The sequence below is a fragment of the Hermetia illucens genome, chromosome 7, assembly GCF_905115235.1.
Source record: "Hermetia illucens chromosome 7, iHerIll2.2.curated.20191125, whole genome shotgun sequence".
In the NCBI taxonomy this organism is placed as follows: Eukaryota; Metazoa; Arthropoda; class Insecta; order Diptera; family Stratiomyidae; genus Hermetia; species Hermetia illucens.
Window position 1 is genome coordinate 11,177,330 of NC_051855.1, and position 13,845 is coordinate 11,191,174.

At 44.5% G+C, this 13,845-nt stretch overlaps 1 protein-coding gene across 1 annotated transcript; it reads left to right on the forward strand.

Annotated features, from left to right (window-relative positions):
- The first annotated feature begins 243 nt into the window (after positions 1 to 243).
- LOC119661036 (arrestin domain-containing protein 4) lies at positions 244 to 13,817 on the forward strand. Its single transcript, XM_038070205.1, has 3 exons — positions 244 to 1,361; positions 12,772 to 12,954; positions 13,011 to 13,817. The coding sequence occupies exons 1-3, from the start codon at positions 906 to 908 to the stop codon at positions 13,392 to 13,394; spliced, it is 1,023 nt and encodes a 340-aa protein (XP_037926133.1). The 5' UTR covers positions 244 to 905; the 3' UTR covers positions 13,395 to 13,817.
- The last annotated feature ends 28 nt before the right edge of the window (positions 13,818 to 13,845 follow it).

Consider the following 13,845-nt stretch of genomic DNA (forward strand, 5'->3'; position numbering starts at 1 on the left):
TTGGGAAGACCAGTGATGATCGTGTCTACTTGGTACTCTGAAATGGACATTGTAGTTCCATAAACTGAAACTTCTCTGTAACCTCTTTCATTCCTCATAACAAAGAATCGATACTATACTCCACTAGCAGCAACTTGATGGTCATGATCGCTAGTTGAATACCTTCGGATCAAACCGATCATGGTATGAAACAGTGAAGAGGTGGAAAAGGTAGGAGAAGACTTAACACATGCGAGCTAAGACAACAGGTAAGTTTTGGAGCGAAGCAGCCCGAGATTCCAGTTGTGGTGTCGTGCACGCTTGAATGTTTTCGCGTTACCGCTCTGTTACTTGTATCTTCTGAGTGTGCATTGAAGAAAAGATAAAAAACGCTAACAAAGTTTCGGTGGTGTAGTTTGCTGGTGAGCGTAAGGGATTTATGTGATCTGGCCAAGTGGATACCGAAAACTTTCCTAGAGATCTGCCATAGAAAAAGGAGCTGAAATTCGTATCAACAACATTCGGAATTGCAATAAACTATATCCGTCGACTAGCTGTGCACTGATCAGCAGGTGAAATGAGACGAAACATTGGAATTTCGTAATACCTACGCGATTGCGGCTTACTTCATGCATGGTTAGATGAAGCAACTCCCTGGTTAGGCTGGTACGACATTGGAACAAGGCTCACTAGAAAACCATACGCAATTTACCTTAAAGATCCTTGCGTCCAGGATGCTGAAGCTGAACATAGTAGTAAATGGCATTACCGATTGCTTGTAGGTTGACCAGTGTCATCTCTTCAAGACAACGTCTAGATACTGTCAAGGACATACGAACCTAGTCAAAACGCCTATGAGCTTCTATTTACCATCTCTATCGTTCCCGATCTCATAGACCAAAATCCAGCCTAGGACCCTAGGAACCATGCCGCGAAAACTTCTCAAGTTTCTTATAATCTTTGATAACACATCCCTTCTTTACTTCCCTGGACAGTTTTTGTCAGGACGTGTATTACTCGAATTGCAAGATGATACTCCAGCGTTGGGGTTGCATTTTCATGTAGTTGGTGAAGGGGTGGTGCGTGTTGGATCGGCCCGTCAGGAGCGAACCTACGATAAGGAGAATTACATTGATTTTCGAATGAAACTATTGGGAGATGCTGATCAAGGACCTTCAGTTTTATCACCGGGAATTCATAGCTTTCCATTTAAATTGGGTCTACCACTTGGTCTGCCTTCGACATTCCTGGGGCGTTACGGTTGGATACAATACTATTGTAAGGCGGCATTGAGGGAGCCAACAGGATTGATACATAAAAATCATCAAGTCTTTATTGTGATGAATCCGATCGATCTGAATTTGGAACAGGCAATATTATCGGTGAGTAGTAGATCATAGATAAACGGTGGTAGATATTTAATAAGAAGCAGGACTAAGGCGGAGTTAATCCCTGATCTGGGTGTGTACCAAGAGAACTATCTTTTTACTCCCAAAAACAAAGCTATGGCGCTTTTCAGCATAGCTACTACCATTTTTAGAGTCAAGATTTCAGTCGTTTGAATGTGTAATACCGAATTATTCCCACACAAAAAATGACCCAACGAAAATACTGATGTGGGTGATACACGGTCAGTTTTTCATAAGTTTGGCGTCAGTGAGTATGACAAAATTGTGGGAAACTGATCGTTTATGGTAATCGTTGATGGACTTGTGGAATTCTAATTTCTATTTAATATATAAACTGTGGATTAGTTAGCAAGTACAGAAGAGAAAAACTTGACTTCATCATCATCATCAACGGCGCAACAACCGGTATCCGGTCTAGACCTGTCAAAATAAGGAACTCCAGACATCCCGGTTTTGCGCCGAGGTCCACCCATTCGATATCCCTAAAAGCTGTCTGGCGTCCTGACCTACGTCCGGGCTCCTGCTCTATCTGGATGAAGGCAATTTATTTATTTATTTAATTAACGGACAACAAACAGAGAGAATTCCAGTTAATTATTGTCCTCAGGAGGAGGAGAAAGCAAAAAACTTATCATACGTTTAAAACTAACACATCGTTCAATAAGTCCCGGGACTAACTATGAAAACAACATTTTATCGGCAAAATTCTTTATTATCCATCAACATAATCTCCTTCAAGGGTTATACAATCATTCCAATGCTTCTCTAACTTTTCAATGCCTTGTTTGTGGAACGATTTGTCTTTTTTGACTCAAAATGAGCCTCAGTAGCAGCGATCACCTCCTCATTTGAGCCAAATCTTTTTCCGTGGAGCATCTTTTTGAGATCCGCAAAGAGTCAGCAGTCGCTGGGGGCCAGATCCGGCGAGTACGGAGGATGAGGAAGCAGTTGGAAGCCTAATTCGTTGAATTTGGTCATCGTTTTGATTGACTTGTGGCACGGTGCGTTGTTTTGATGAAAGATGACTTTCTTCTTCTTTATGTGTGGGCGTTTTTTCGCTATTTCGGCCTTCAAACGATCCAATAACACCATATAGTAGTCGTTATTGATGGTTTTTTCCTTTTCCGAGGTAGTCAATGAAAATTATACCATTCGCATCCCAGAATACGGACGCCATCACTTTGCCGGCCGACTGTTGCGTTTTTGGACGCTTCGGGCGGCTTTTATCGGTCGTACGCCATTTAGCTGACTGCCGACTTGACTCCGGAGTGAAATGGTGAATCCATATTTCGTCCACTGTCACATATCGACGCAAAAAATCCTGTTTATTGCGAGTAAACAGTGCCAAATAGCTCTCCGAATCATTGATACGTTGTTGCTTTTGTTCCATTGTGAGCAAACGCGGCAGCCATTTGGAAAAAACCCAATTTTTGGTGCAAAATAGTAAATGCACTATCAGTTGATATGTGCACTATCTTAGCTATCTCGCGCACTTTCATTTTGCGGTCACCCATCACTATTTTCAATGCTTGCTTGGTGTTTTCGGGAGTTACTCCCTCATTTGGCCGACCCGAACGTTCCGCATCATTTGTATCAGCACGACCGCGTTTCACGTCGAAAACCACAGACAAATGGTTGTTTTCGACGGAGTAGAGTCCGGATAACGCTTTTCAAGCCATTGCTGAGCTTGAACAGTGTTTTTCCCCCATTAGTAAACAATGTTTTATCAACACACGAAACTTGTTTTGGTACATTTTTTCACGATTGCAAAGGTAGCGTCAGTTTAACCACTATAGCTTTCTTGGTTATGTTTCGAATTACATCAAATTTTGACATACCTTATCTGAAGGTTGGTACTTCTGAACCTTGGTATATAAATGGCATTATTAGCGCCATCTCTACGCTAGTCCCAGGACTTATTGAACGATGTGTTACTTAAAGTAGGGAAGTTAAAAGGACCAAGCTGTTTTGCATTATAATTTCGGCAAAGCCTGGGAATCGGGGAATGAAAATAGACTTCGAGATCCGCGAAGGGCACGTTGAAAATATCTGCGTTACGTGTGTTATAAGACGCAGGACGGCAGGTGATCTCGTCAGCGGCGGAGCAGTCCATCAGACCCGAGGAAAGTTTAAAGAATGTTCATAGATCCAGATAGGATCTACGCTGTTGTAGGAAGGGAAGGTTTAGAAAGCGGAGGCGGGAGGGGTAATCCACACGAGGGAAGCTTTTCTTAAAGAAGAGGGAACGGGTGAATTTACGTTGCACATTTTCAAGGGGTTACGGGAGGGTGACCAGATCACGGAGCAATAATTGAGGGTATTCCTCACAAGGGAATTGAAGAGAGCTAAGGAGGGTTGGATGGAGTCAAAATCAGAGGAGGAGCGAAGAATAAAGCCTGACAATTTTGCTGCTCGATTGATGACATCGAGGCAATGGGTGTCAAACCGGAACTTATTGTCGAAAGTGACTCCGAGGTCTTGAGTGGAATTTAACCAGGATAAGGAATGCCCGTTAAGAGAGTAGGAGAAAGAAGTGGATGAGGATTTTAGGAAAAAGCAAATAGAGTGACACTTTCTGACGTTTAGCGCTAAACCATTAGTCGAGCACCAACGAGCCAGAGTGTCCAGGTTATTCTGAAGGGAAACACAGTCCATAGGCGACGATATAACGAAAAACAGCTTAAGGTCGTCTGCATAGAGCAAACAGGGGCAAGTAAGGAGGGGAGGAAGGTCGTTAATAAAAAATAAAAATAACAAAGGACCCAGGATAGACCCCTGTGGGACGCCAGAAGAGGGGGAGAAGGAGCGGGAAGTACAACCGTCCAAAGAGACGCGGCAGGATCGGTTGGAAAGGTAAGAGGCAAGCCATAAAACAAGTGGTATGGGAACGTTTAGGGACAAGAGTTGGGATAGAAGTATCTTGTGATTTACAGTGTCGAAGGCTTTCGCGAAGTCAGTGTAAATGGTATGCACTTCTTGCCGTGAATTTAGACATTTGGCGACAAAGTTGGTAAAGTCAAGCAGGTTGGAGGCAGTGGATCTACGTTTAACAAAGCCGTGTTGTTCTTTCACTATGTGTTGGCCAAAGTGGGCGGACAACCAGTCGCTGACATATCTTTCCAGGATTTTGGAACACGAAGAGAGGAGGGAAATGGGACGGTAATTCTCGGCAAGCGAACGATCGCCACTTTTGTGAATGGGAATAATGAGAGCCTCTTTCCACAAGCTGGGAAAATGATTCTCTTCAAGGCTTTTGTTGAAAATAAGTGATAGGGGAAGGGAGATGGACTTACCAGTTTTGATCAAAAAGAGATTTGGAAGACCATCGTAGCCAGGTCCGACCTTGGCATCAAGTTCGCCAATGAGGTATTCGACAAGGATAGGAGTAAGAAGGGAAATGGTAGGCGATGCGGGGCAGGCTACATCTACTATCGGGAGGGATTCGGAGGAAGAAGGAGGAACATAGACTGACGAAAAGTAGCGGCAGAGTAAATCACAAGATCGTTGGGGGGAGTTAGCAGAGAAACCAGAGAATTTAATGGACGAAGGGGATAACTGGGCAGGGCAGCGGGAGTTGCGAATGTGGGACCAGAAAGGTTTCAGGTTTCCGCGCTTTAGTGAGTCTTCCACGCTGGACAAATATTCGTGTCTGGACTGTGCGTATTAAAGATTTGACCGAGGAACGAAGGGATTTGAAAAAAACTAAGTCAGCAACGTTTCTAGAAGACAGGAACTTCTCTCTCGCAGTCTGTTTTTGACGTAGTTTTTTGTGAATTTCAGTGGTGAACCAGACGGGCTAAGAGCATAAGCACTTAGGAGAGGAGGGAACGTAACAAGGAAGAAGATCAGATAAAATGGTATAGAAAGTGTTGAGTGCTTGGTCACATATAAATGGAGAGAGCAGGGAGACCCAGTTGATTGACGCCAGGGCTGAGTTCAGACCTTCGAAGTTCGCCTTACGAAAGTTGAACTTGGTAGACTTGCGAGCGACAGGAGAGTGGAGTCGGGATATCTGAGCATCGAACTCGAGAGCAGGATGATGGGCGTCAGGGGCAACGTAAGACGGAGCATGAAGGGATTGGGAAAGATAACGTACAGGAAGGTTAGAGAGGACAAGGTCAAGAGTGCGATCTAATTGGTTTCTAGAAAGTTTAAATTGGAGGGCCCCACAGGTGTACATGAAAGTGGATAGAGGAAGGGAAGGGTGGGTCGAGTTATTATAGAGGGAGGGAAGGCCAGGTGTAATGGGCCAGGAAAGCATGGGAAGATTAAAGTCACCACAGAGGATGAAAGGAAGTGAGGGAAACAAAACGGTTAGGGCCTCTGATAATCTGTCGGAGAAATCCTCGTACAGAGAAGGCGGGTTTAGGCAGGGAAAATATACACACGATATGATAAAGGGACATACGTTTGGCGGAAGGACACGTATGGTAACAGAATCGTAGGAGGAGGAGGAGAAGGAAAAGATAATTTCGGCACAGAGAGGGGACTTAACAGCTATTAGAGCACCTCCGCCAGTTGTCTTGCCAAGCGCAACGCAGTCTCTGTCACAACGAAAGACAGAGTAACCTTCGAGGAGCTCAGAATCTAAAATCATGTCATCCAGCCAGGTTTCAGAAATGCAGATGACATGATGTTGGAATGCTAAGGCAGACAGTTTGAAATCCGACAGCTTGGTCCTTAGACCCCTTAAATTTTGATAAAATAGCGTATAGTTATTGGTATCATTCAAGTTCGGCGAGGCAGGCGGGCGGGCCGGAAATTTTCACGAATCTTAGACCTCTGATAAGGCTTAACGAAGACCCCCTGTGGCCAAAAGGAGGATTGGACGATAGCATCGAAGTCATGGGGATATGTCACTTTGAAGGAAGCTATCACTCGGTCAGGAGAGTCATCCTTCGTCAGCTTCACACAGGAAAGAGGTGACAAAGCTGAGTTGCTTTTGTACGTCTCGGGTCGTTCTTCCCATGATGTCGATATCGTCAGCATAGGCCAATAGTTGAGTGGACTTAAAGAGGATCGTACCTCTTGCATTTACCTCAGTATAACGGATCACTTTCTCGAGGGCCAGGTTAAAGAGGACACATGATAGGGCATCCCTTTGTCGTAGACCGTTGTTAATGTCGAATGGTCTTGAGAGTGATCTTCTTTTTCTTCAGCCTTTGTCCCGTTCACAAGCGAGGTCGGCTCGTCGTGATCGGTTTCGCCTCTATCGAATCCTTGATCTGGGTGCAATCTCGAGGCTTTTAAATCCGCATCTAGCGTATCAAGTCACCGTTATTTCGGCCTGTCTTTTGGTCGTTTACCATCGACTTTGATTGTTCAGACCAATCTTGGCAAGTGAATTCTCGTTAGCGCGAATTGCGTGACAATACTTTCGTTTTCCTATCTTCGGGCTTGATCCTATAAGGCTGAGGACTGCCGCAACGGTCTTGTTTTCCGTCGGCTTAATAAGCAGAACTGGTGGTCTAGTCGCGCGGCGTGTTGTTGCCTCTTGTCCCTCTTCGTCTTCTTCTTTTGAGCCCTGGAGAGTAAGTGAATGAAGTCTCCTTCAGATGCCTATTTCTCCTTTCCATTTTCCCTAAGTCGCTCTGCAACGGGCTGTCTGCGATCCGTTTGGCGTTTGCGGTGTTCTTAAACGGGGGAGCTTGTTTCTGCTTTCCGCGAATTTTCTCTTACTCTCCATGTCCACCTACAATAGGAAATTGTGTCCAAGAACTCCTCCAGCTCCACCCGCCCATTTTCACACCTTTGCTGACGTTTTTCTGGAGGAACTTCGCAGAGCGCCTGCGTTTCACAACTACCACGCACATCTTGATAATCCTTTCCTCTTTGGCTTTCGCAAGAATAATCGACAGCGCTCCCGCACAGTTTATATTCGAAGCCGTCTGGTCAGTTTCAGTAGTTTTCACTGTGCCTCTTTCCGCGGCAGCAGCACTGCATGGTGCTGTTTGGGTTGCCGTCTCCGTCGTAGATACCGCATCACTCTTCGAGTCTTCTTCTCTGTTTGCGCATCCCAATATCCCGTCGGGTATTTCAGCCCTTGCTGCGTCTTTGACTTGACTCAGGTACTCATTTACAACTGAGTCGACTGGTGTCCGACATTCAATCACGATAGTAAATCCCTCTGCCACCAGGAAGATTTGAACCCCAGCCTTCCGCTACTCTAACCACTTGGGCCATCCGGACACACATATTTTCTTTATTCGCCAGTTTTACTAGTGCATCGTGTGCAAGGGAGCGGGCCACAATAGTCAGGAACGGGTATACCCTCCTACTCCAGATCCCTGAGATTTGGCCTACGCTTAGCTGATCCCGGAAGTCATGGACGGATCAGGGCTTGCTCGGGGCGGCGCGGTCTACTAATACCCGTTCAATGCACACTACCCGACCAGGGTCCGGAAGGGGCTGGTTCCTGATGAACGCCACAACTATTCATTTTCCCCCATGCTGGAAATTGTCCCAGGAAGATTGAAATGCTATTCCATTGGAAGCGCAGAAGCACAGACGTGCGCATGAGTTTTTCGGAATTGTCCCATAGAAGCCAATCTATATCAAAATTTAACTCTCAAGAATCCAAGCACAATTTTCGCAAATATCATGTGGAGAGTGGAAAAGGATCTTCTATTTGATCTGTAATTATATCTTGGGAATCCGAGACCTTTCTCAAAGAGTGGAAGAAGATGATGATTGTCAAGATCCCTAAGAAAGGAACCCGTTTTCATTGTGATAATCGGAAAGATATCTGCCCGCTCCCAACCGTTGCAATAGCAGCCAAAATAATCCTGGAACGCATTAAAAAGCATCTCGAAAGCTTGATCATTAGAGACCAGCCTGGTTTCCGCTCCGGAGCCTCATGGGTTGGTCACATCAACACAATACGGATCATTTTGGAACTTTAGATATTTGTTTCACCTTCTGTTCATTGATTTCGAGAAAGCCAGGGTTCCATCTTGTTACCGATATTATTTCTTCTTATCGTTGACGTATTTCATGGTGCCTTTTCCGGAGGACGTGAAGGAAATCAATGCGATGACATCTTTCCTCAAACAACTCGATTACGCTGATGACATCTATTTGCTCTTTCTCGGGGTCATGTACCTTGACCAAATGGCTCGGAATTTGGAAAGATATACAAGTAGAGGTGGACTGAAGATAAACGCCAATAAAACCAAGGTTCTCAGTCGGACTGGTCATCGCACTCTCTCTATCTGCATTAACTTGCAGAGCATCGAAGGTGTCGTTGAATTTGTATATCTAGGAAGCGTAGTTTCTCCCGAGAGTAGCACCGAGCTGGATGTTGTCTCTTCTAAAATTTGGCAATGCAGTTATCTGAATACCAAGGTCAAGTTGAGAATGTTCTGTGCTACTATTCTTGCGTCCTTTGAGAATGCAGCATTACTCGGTGTGTGGCACTGGGACGTTCTTGCGCCCGTCACCGACGGCTAGTTTAAAGAAGTGCTTCCCTCTGTTCTGCACTTTAAATGGGCCCTCATATGGTTACTGCAAGGGCTTCCGTGAAGCATCCACGCAAACCAAGACGTGTATGCAGACATCCAGGTCTCTGGGGGTATCAGCCCTCGTCGAAGAATGACGGGATGGTGGGGGTGATTTTAATCTTGCCATGCTGGTCCGGAGGGAACGCAAAAAGCCAGTCGTGGAAATGGCCGACCTGGTATTGAACACACGATGGCCGAGGAGTCTTAAATTCCCCGGAGCGGAGCTGGCGGCAAACTCCTCGCGATGGGCTGTACGTAGGCCAAGTAACACGAAATGCAACACTTGCGATCACGAGGAGTCATCGTGTGCCACTATAGCGACCTTCAGTGTCCTATGCCAGCGTTCCAGCATCCCATTGGATTGCGGGTGGTACGCAGTCGTCCGGTGGCGTTTGAAGCCCAGAAGTTTGCCCAACTCCGAGAACAGGTTAGACTCGAACTGCAATCCCTGGGCAGTAATTTAGCCTTTAGGCTTTAGCTGGAACTCCAAAGGGTGGGATCCATTTACGACAAAGGGCTTTGGCGCACGATTGTGCAGAAATGTTGGCCAGAAGTGCTGAGTGTAGCTCAGCTAGCTGTCGTTTGACTAGCTCAAAAGCCTGGACGGCCTCTGTAAACCACGCAATCACACGTGAGTCTTTGGTCTTGTCTTGTCCAGACAAGTAGGCATTGAGGATCGCTTGATGTTGTGCGGCTTTGGGTAAGAAACGATGATAGAAGTTTAGCATGCCCAAAAGCCTTCGCAGATCCTTAACCGTCTTAGTTTATGAGAAGTCTATGATGGCCTGAACCTTGTCTGGATCCGATTGGATTCCCTCAAGGAAAATCATGTGGCCTAAAAACTTCACCTGCTGTTGAAGGAATTTGCACTTTTCAATGTTAAGTACGAGACCGGCCTCAAGGAGACGTTTAAAAATGCATTCGAAATGCTACAAATGCTCAAACTCAGAAGAAGAGGCGTCGACAACATCATCCAAGTACACAAAATAAAAGTTAAGGTGTCTCAAGAAATAGTGGATGAACCTCTGAAAAGCTTGCGCCGCATTGCATAGACCGAAAGGCATCCGTGTGAACTCGAAGAGTCGAAAGGGTGTGCATATTGCCATTTTCGGAATATCGTTTAGAGCTACAGGGATTTGATGGTATGCCTTGGCTAAATCCAAGGTCGTGAAAACATGGCAGTTAGCAAGGTTATGCGCAAAGTCGGATAACGGTCTGGAGAGGTCTGTAATCGCCACAAAGTCCCCAAACGCCATTGGACTTTGGAACCATGTGTAGTGGAGAAGACCATTCATCAAAATACTCAACCCATCGCTCCAATATGTCCATTCTGTCGGAAATGAGGGGGGATTCATCCTGCTGACTTGTTGGTAAAATCCCCTGCTCCCTGTACTTTTCTAGTTCACAGACTTGCTGGTTCTGTCAGGCTTCCTTTTTCCCTCTGTGAAGTCGCTTTTCCGCTTGATGGAGTTCGTGATAAGTCTCTGCGCGTGCCCGCGGTCTTTGAAAATGCAACATTACGCGGTATGCAACATTCTTCCGTTCCGTTTCCTTCCATCGGATCCATTTCCCTCTTATAGGTGTTACGGAGGGTTGTGTTGTGAATGGCTCCATTTCCCTCTCATAGGTGTTACGGAGGGTTGTGTTGTGAATGGCTCCAGTATTCACTCTCACCTTATTGTCATAGAGGATTGTAGGTGGCGTCGTAATTCGAGCTCGGAGCACTAGACCAACGAGGTAGTGTTCTGACATTCATCAAGGCTGAGAGGTGGCAGCGTTCGATCAGCACGTGGTCAATTTGGTTGAAAGTGATCCCGTCTGGAGAGGCCCACGTATATTTGTGGACCACTTCCCGCAATGCAAGTATTTTTTTGCTCAAAAAAACTTCGTACTGCGACTCCTGTAACTTTTGCACGGCTAAACGGGATATATGCAGTCATGCGTTATTGTATAACAGAATTGGTCCATTCCTATCCACCAGAGAAGGCTATTTTAAACGCAATTTTGTGTACATTTCGTCCAAATATGTACAGTAGAACTCCGCAGTTATCGTTTCGATGGGATTCAGGAAAGAATAGTGAACGACGCCTTCGGAAGTTCACCAAACAACCACCATTACCTTCTCGGGGTGTAGTTCCGCTCTTGCTAGATTTCTGGGAGCTTCTCCGCGATCTAACCACTGTCCTGAATGTTTCCGATTATCACAGAGAATCCACTAGAATTCTCCTCAAAAGCGGTTCCATCTTATGTCACATCAGCAATGGAGAGGCTACCTCAACTCAGAGCATTTTGTCTTCAGGAAGGAACCCATCGACTGAACTTTTTCACTTTTCCAATTTCTTCAAGACGCGACCAATGATTGGTTTTGATACATTGAAGGTCTCGGCAAGGCATTGTGTTGGTATCGATGTATTCCACTCAACTTCTGCTCGCAGTTCGTCGTCATCAACGCTGCTACCCTGTTGACCAGGTGGTTCATTGTCCAAGCAAAAATTGCCACTCGGAAATTCCTTATTACATATTGTCCTCAGAGGGAGGAGCAAGTGAATGGCTTATTTTACGCTTAAAGCTAGAGAGGGAAATAGAGTCAAAGGACCCAAGCTGTAGGGCATTGTAGGACCGGCAAGTGGAAGTAAATCTCGAGCTCCGCGAAGGGTACGTCAAAAATGTCCGCACTACGTGTGTTAAGAGACGAGGTGATACGGGAAGTAATATCCGAGTTGGCGGAGCAGTCCATCAGACAATTCCAGAGTTTGAAAAGAGTCCACATATCAAGGAAGATAGGGCGTTGCTGTAGAGAGGGGAGATTGAGGGTGCGAAGTCGTGACGGATAATTAACCCGGGGAAGGTTCTTTTTGTGAAAGAGGGTCTGGGTGAATTTGCGTTTTACAGCTTCAAGAGTGCGGCAGTCACGGATGCGGAAGGGGGACCAGACTACACAGCAATATTCAAAGATGTTTCTGACAAGGGAATTGAAGAGTGTTAAGGAGGGCTGGATTGAGGTAAAGTCGGAGGAGGAACGTAGGATAAAATCAAATATTTTGGAAGCTCTATTGATGTCAAAGAAGTGGGAATTGAAACGAAGTTTATCGTCGAATATTACACCCAGGTCTTTGAAGGAGGTCAGTAGTGAAAGGGGTTGTCCACTGAGACAATAGGAAAAGGATGTTGGGGAGGGTTTAAGGGAATAGCGCATTCAATGGCGCTTGTTGAAATTCAGTATTAGCTTCTTGACCGAACACCAACGGACTAAATTATCAAGGTTGGAATGTAAGAGAGCACAGTCCAACGGAGACGAAGCAGAGGCAAACAATTTAAGGTCGTCTGCGTAAAGGAGGTGAGGATGGAGGCGAGGTCATTGATAAAAAACAGGAAGAGTAGGGGGCCAAATATAGAGGAAGGAGAGAAGGAACCAAATGAGTGACCATGAAAAGAAATTTTGCAGGAACAGTATGAGAGATAGGAGGAAAGCCAGGAGATGACTGTGGGAGGGAGGTTTAGGGAGGATGTTATGGTCTGTTATGGCCTGTCGTGAATTCAAGCATTTAGCAACAAAGTTGGTAAAGACCAGAAGGTTTGAAGCCGTTGATCTATGTTTCACGAAACCATGCTGCTCTTTGAGGTGACCAAAGTGCGCGCTCAACCAGTCGTTGACGTATCTTTCCAGGATTTTGGAGCAAGTAGTTCACAGCAAATACGTCTGTTCACCATGGAAGCACTTTTAAGACTGACAAGAACCCTGATATTTTATATGAAAGTACCTGATACTTACCCCCATATACCATTTTGCGGGTTCTCTCGTCCCTACGCTTATATTGTTCTATATTTTTAGTTTTGCAGTAACTTATATGTAATAATGTAGTAATTTCGATTCCTTCCTCTAGCAACCATTCAAGTGCGATGTAGAACATAAACTTGGAGTAGCCTGTGTTGGAGGAGGTACAGTCAAATGTCGCGTTGCACTCGATCGTGGTGGATACGTACCCGGAGAGAGTATATCAGTAAATGCTTTCGTTTCGAATGGCAGTAACGTTACAATCAAGCGTACGAAAGCCGCACTTACAGAGGTAATTTAAAACCAACCCAATTTGTTTGTTCTTTAATATTTTCAAGCCCCTTTCAGACGATTGAATATATGGCCCGAGGAAAAGTCGTACAAGTTGAAAAACGCGAACTAGCTGTTATATCACGTAATAAAATTCGTCCCGGTGATAAAGACGAATGGCAAAATGAAACACTATATGTTCCTCCATTGCCACCAACAAATCTACGTGGATGCCATTTAATTAAAATACAATATGATGTATTCTTTTTAATTGAACCTAAATCCTTAGAGAAACAAATAAAGCTCCAATTGCCAATAATGTTAGGAACATATCCATTTAGAAATTCTGGAGCTGATGTAACAAATACTTGGCCTGATTCGGTACTTAAGCCGGACACACATTATCCTTCAACGTTGCCAATATTTCGCCCGTGGCTTCATGAAAAGGCGGAAACAAATTAAGGAAAAAAGGGATAAGACTAGGGAAGATGTAGAAAAAGGGATTCATATAGTATAACATGAAGGTATAGAGTTTGTATTCAATGCTAAGAGCGAACTTTTTCTCATGCTAAAGACAAAAACCGATAATATCTGGGGAAAGACAATGAAAAAGGAAGCAAATCTGCCGAGAAAAACCACTTGTGAACTTTTAAAAAAGTAACTCTTGTTGCAATTCATATATATAAATAAATTTAGTTCTTTTTCTCTTCTTAACAAAACTCATTTAAGCTTAACAGTAATATTTTAATTCAATAAGTTATTTGTTTATTAAATGTAAATACATTGAAAGTATTAATATGTGAGAATAATTATTGTAAAAAAAATGCTTACTATTACTGTAATACAATTTTTTCAAAGTCTTAAATAAATGCCTGATTAATTTCACTTGTAGTGACTGTTACAAAAAAAAAAA

Bases quoted from the DNA above. Each gene is read 5' to 3' on its own strand.
- LOC119661036 (XM_038070205.1), top strand. From the start codon at position 906: ATGCCGCGAAAACTTCTCAAGTTTCTTATAATCTTTGATAACACATCC. The intron at 1,362-12,771 runs GTGAGTAGTAGA...TCCTTCCTCTAG, and splicing joins TGGAACAGGCAATATTATCG to CAACCATTCAAGTGCGATGT. The intron at 12,955-13,010 runs GTAATTTAAAAC...AGCCCCTTTCAG, and splicing joins CGAAAGCCGCACTTACAGAG to ACGATTGAATATATGGCCCG.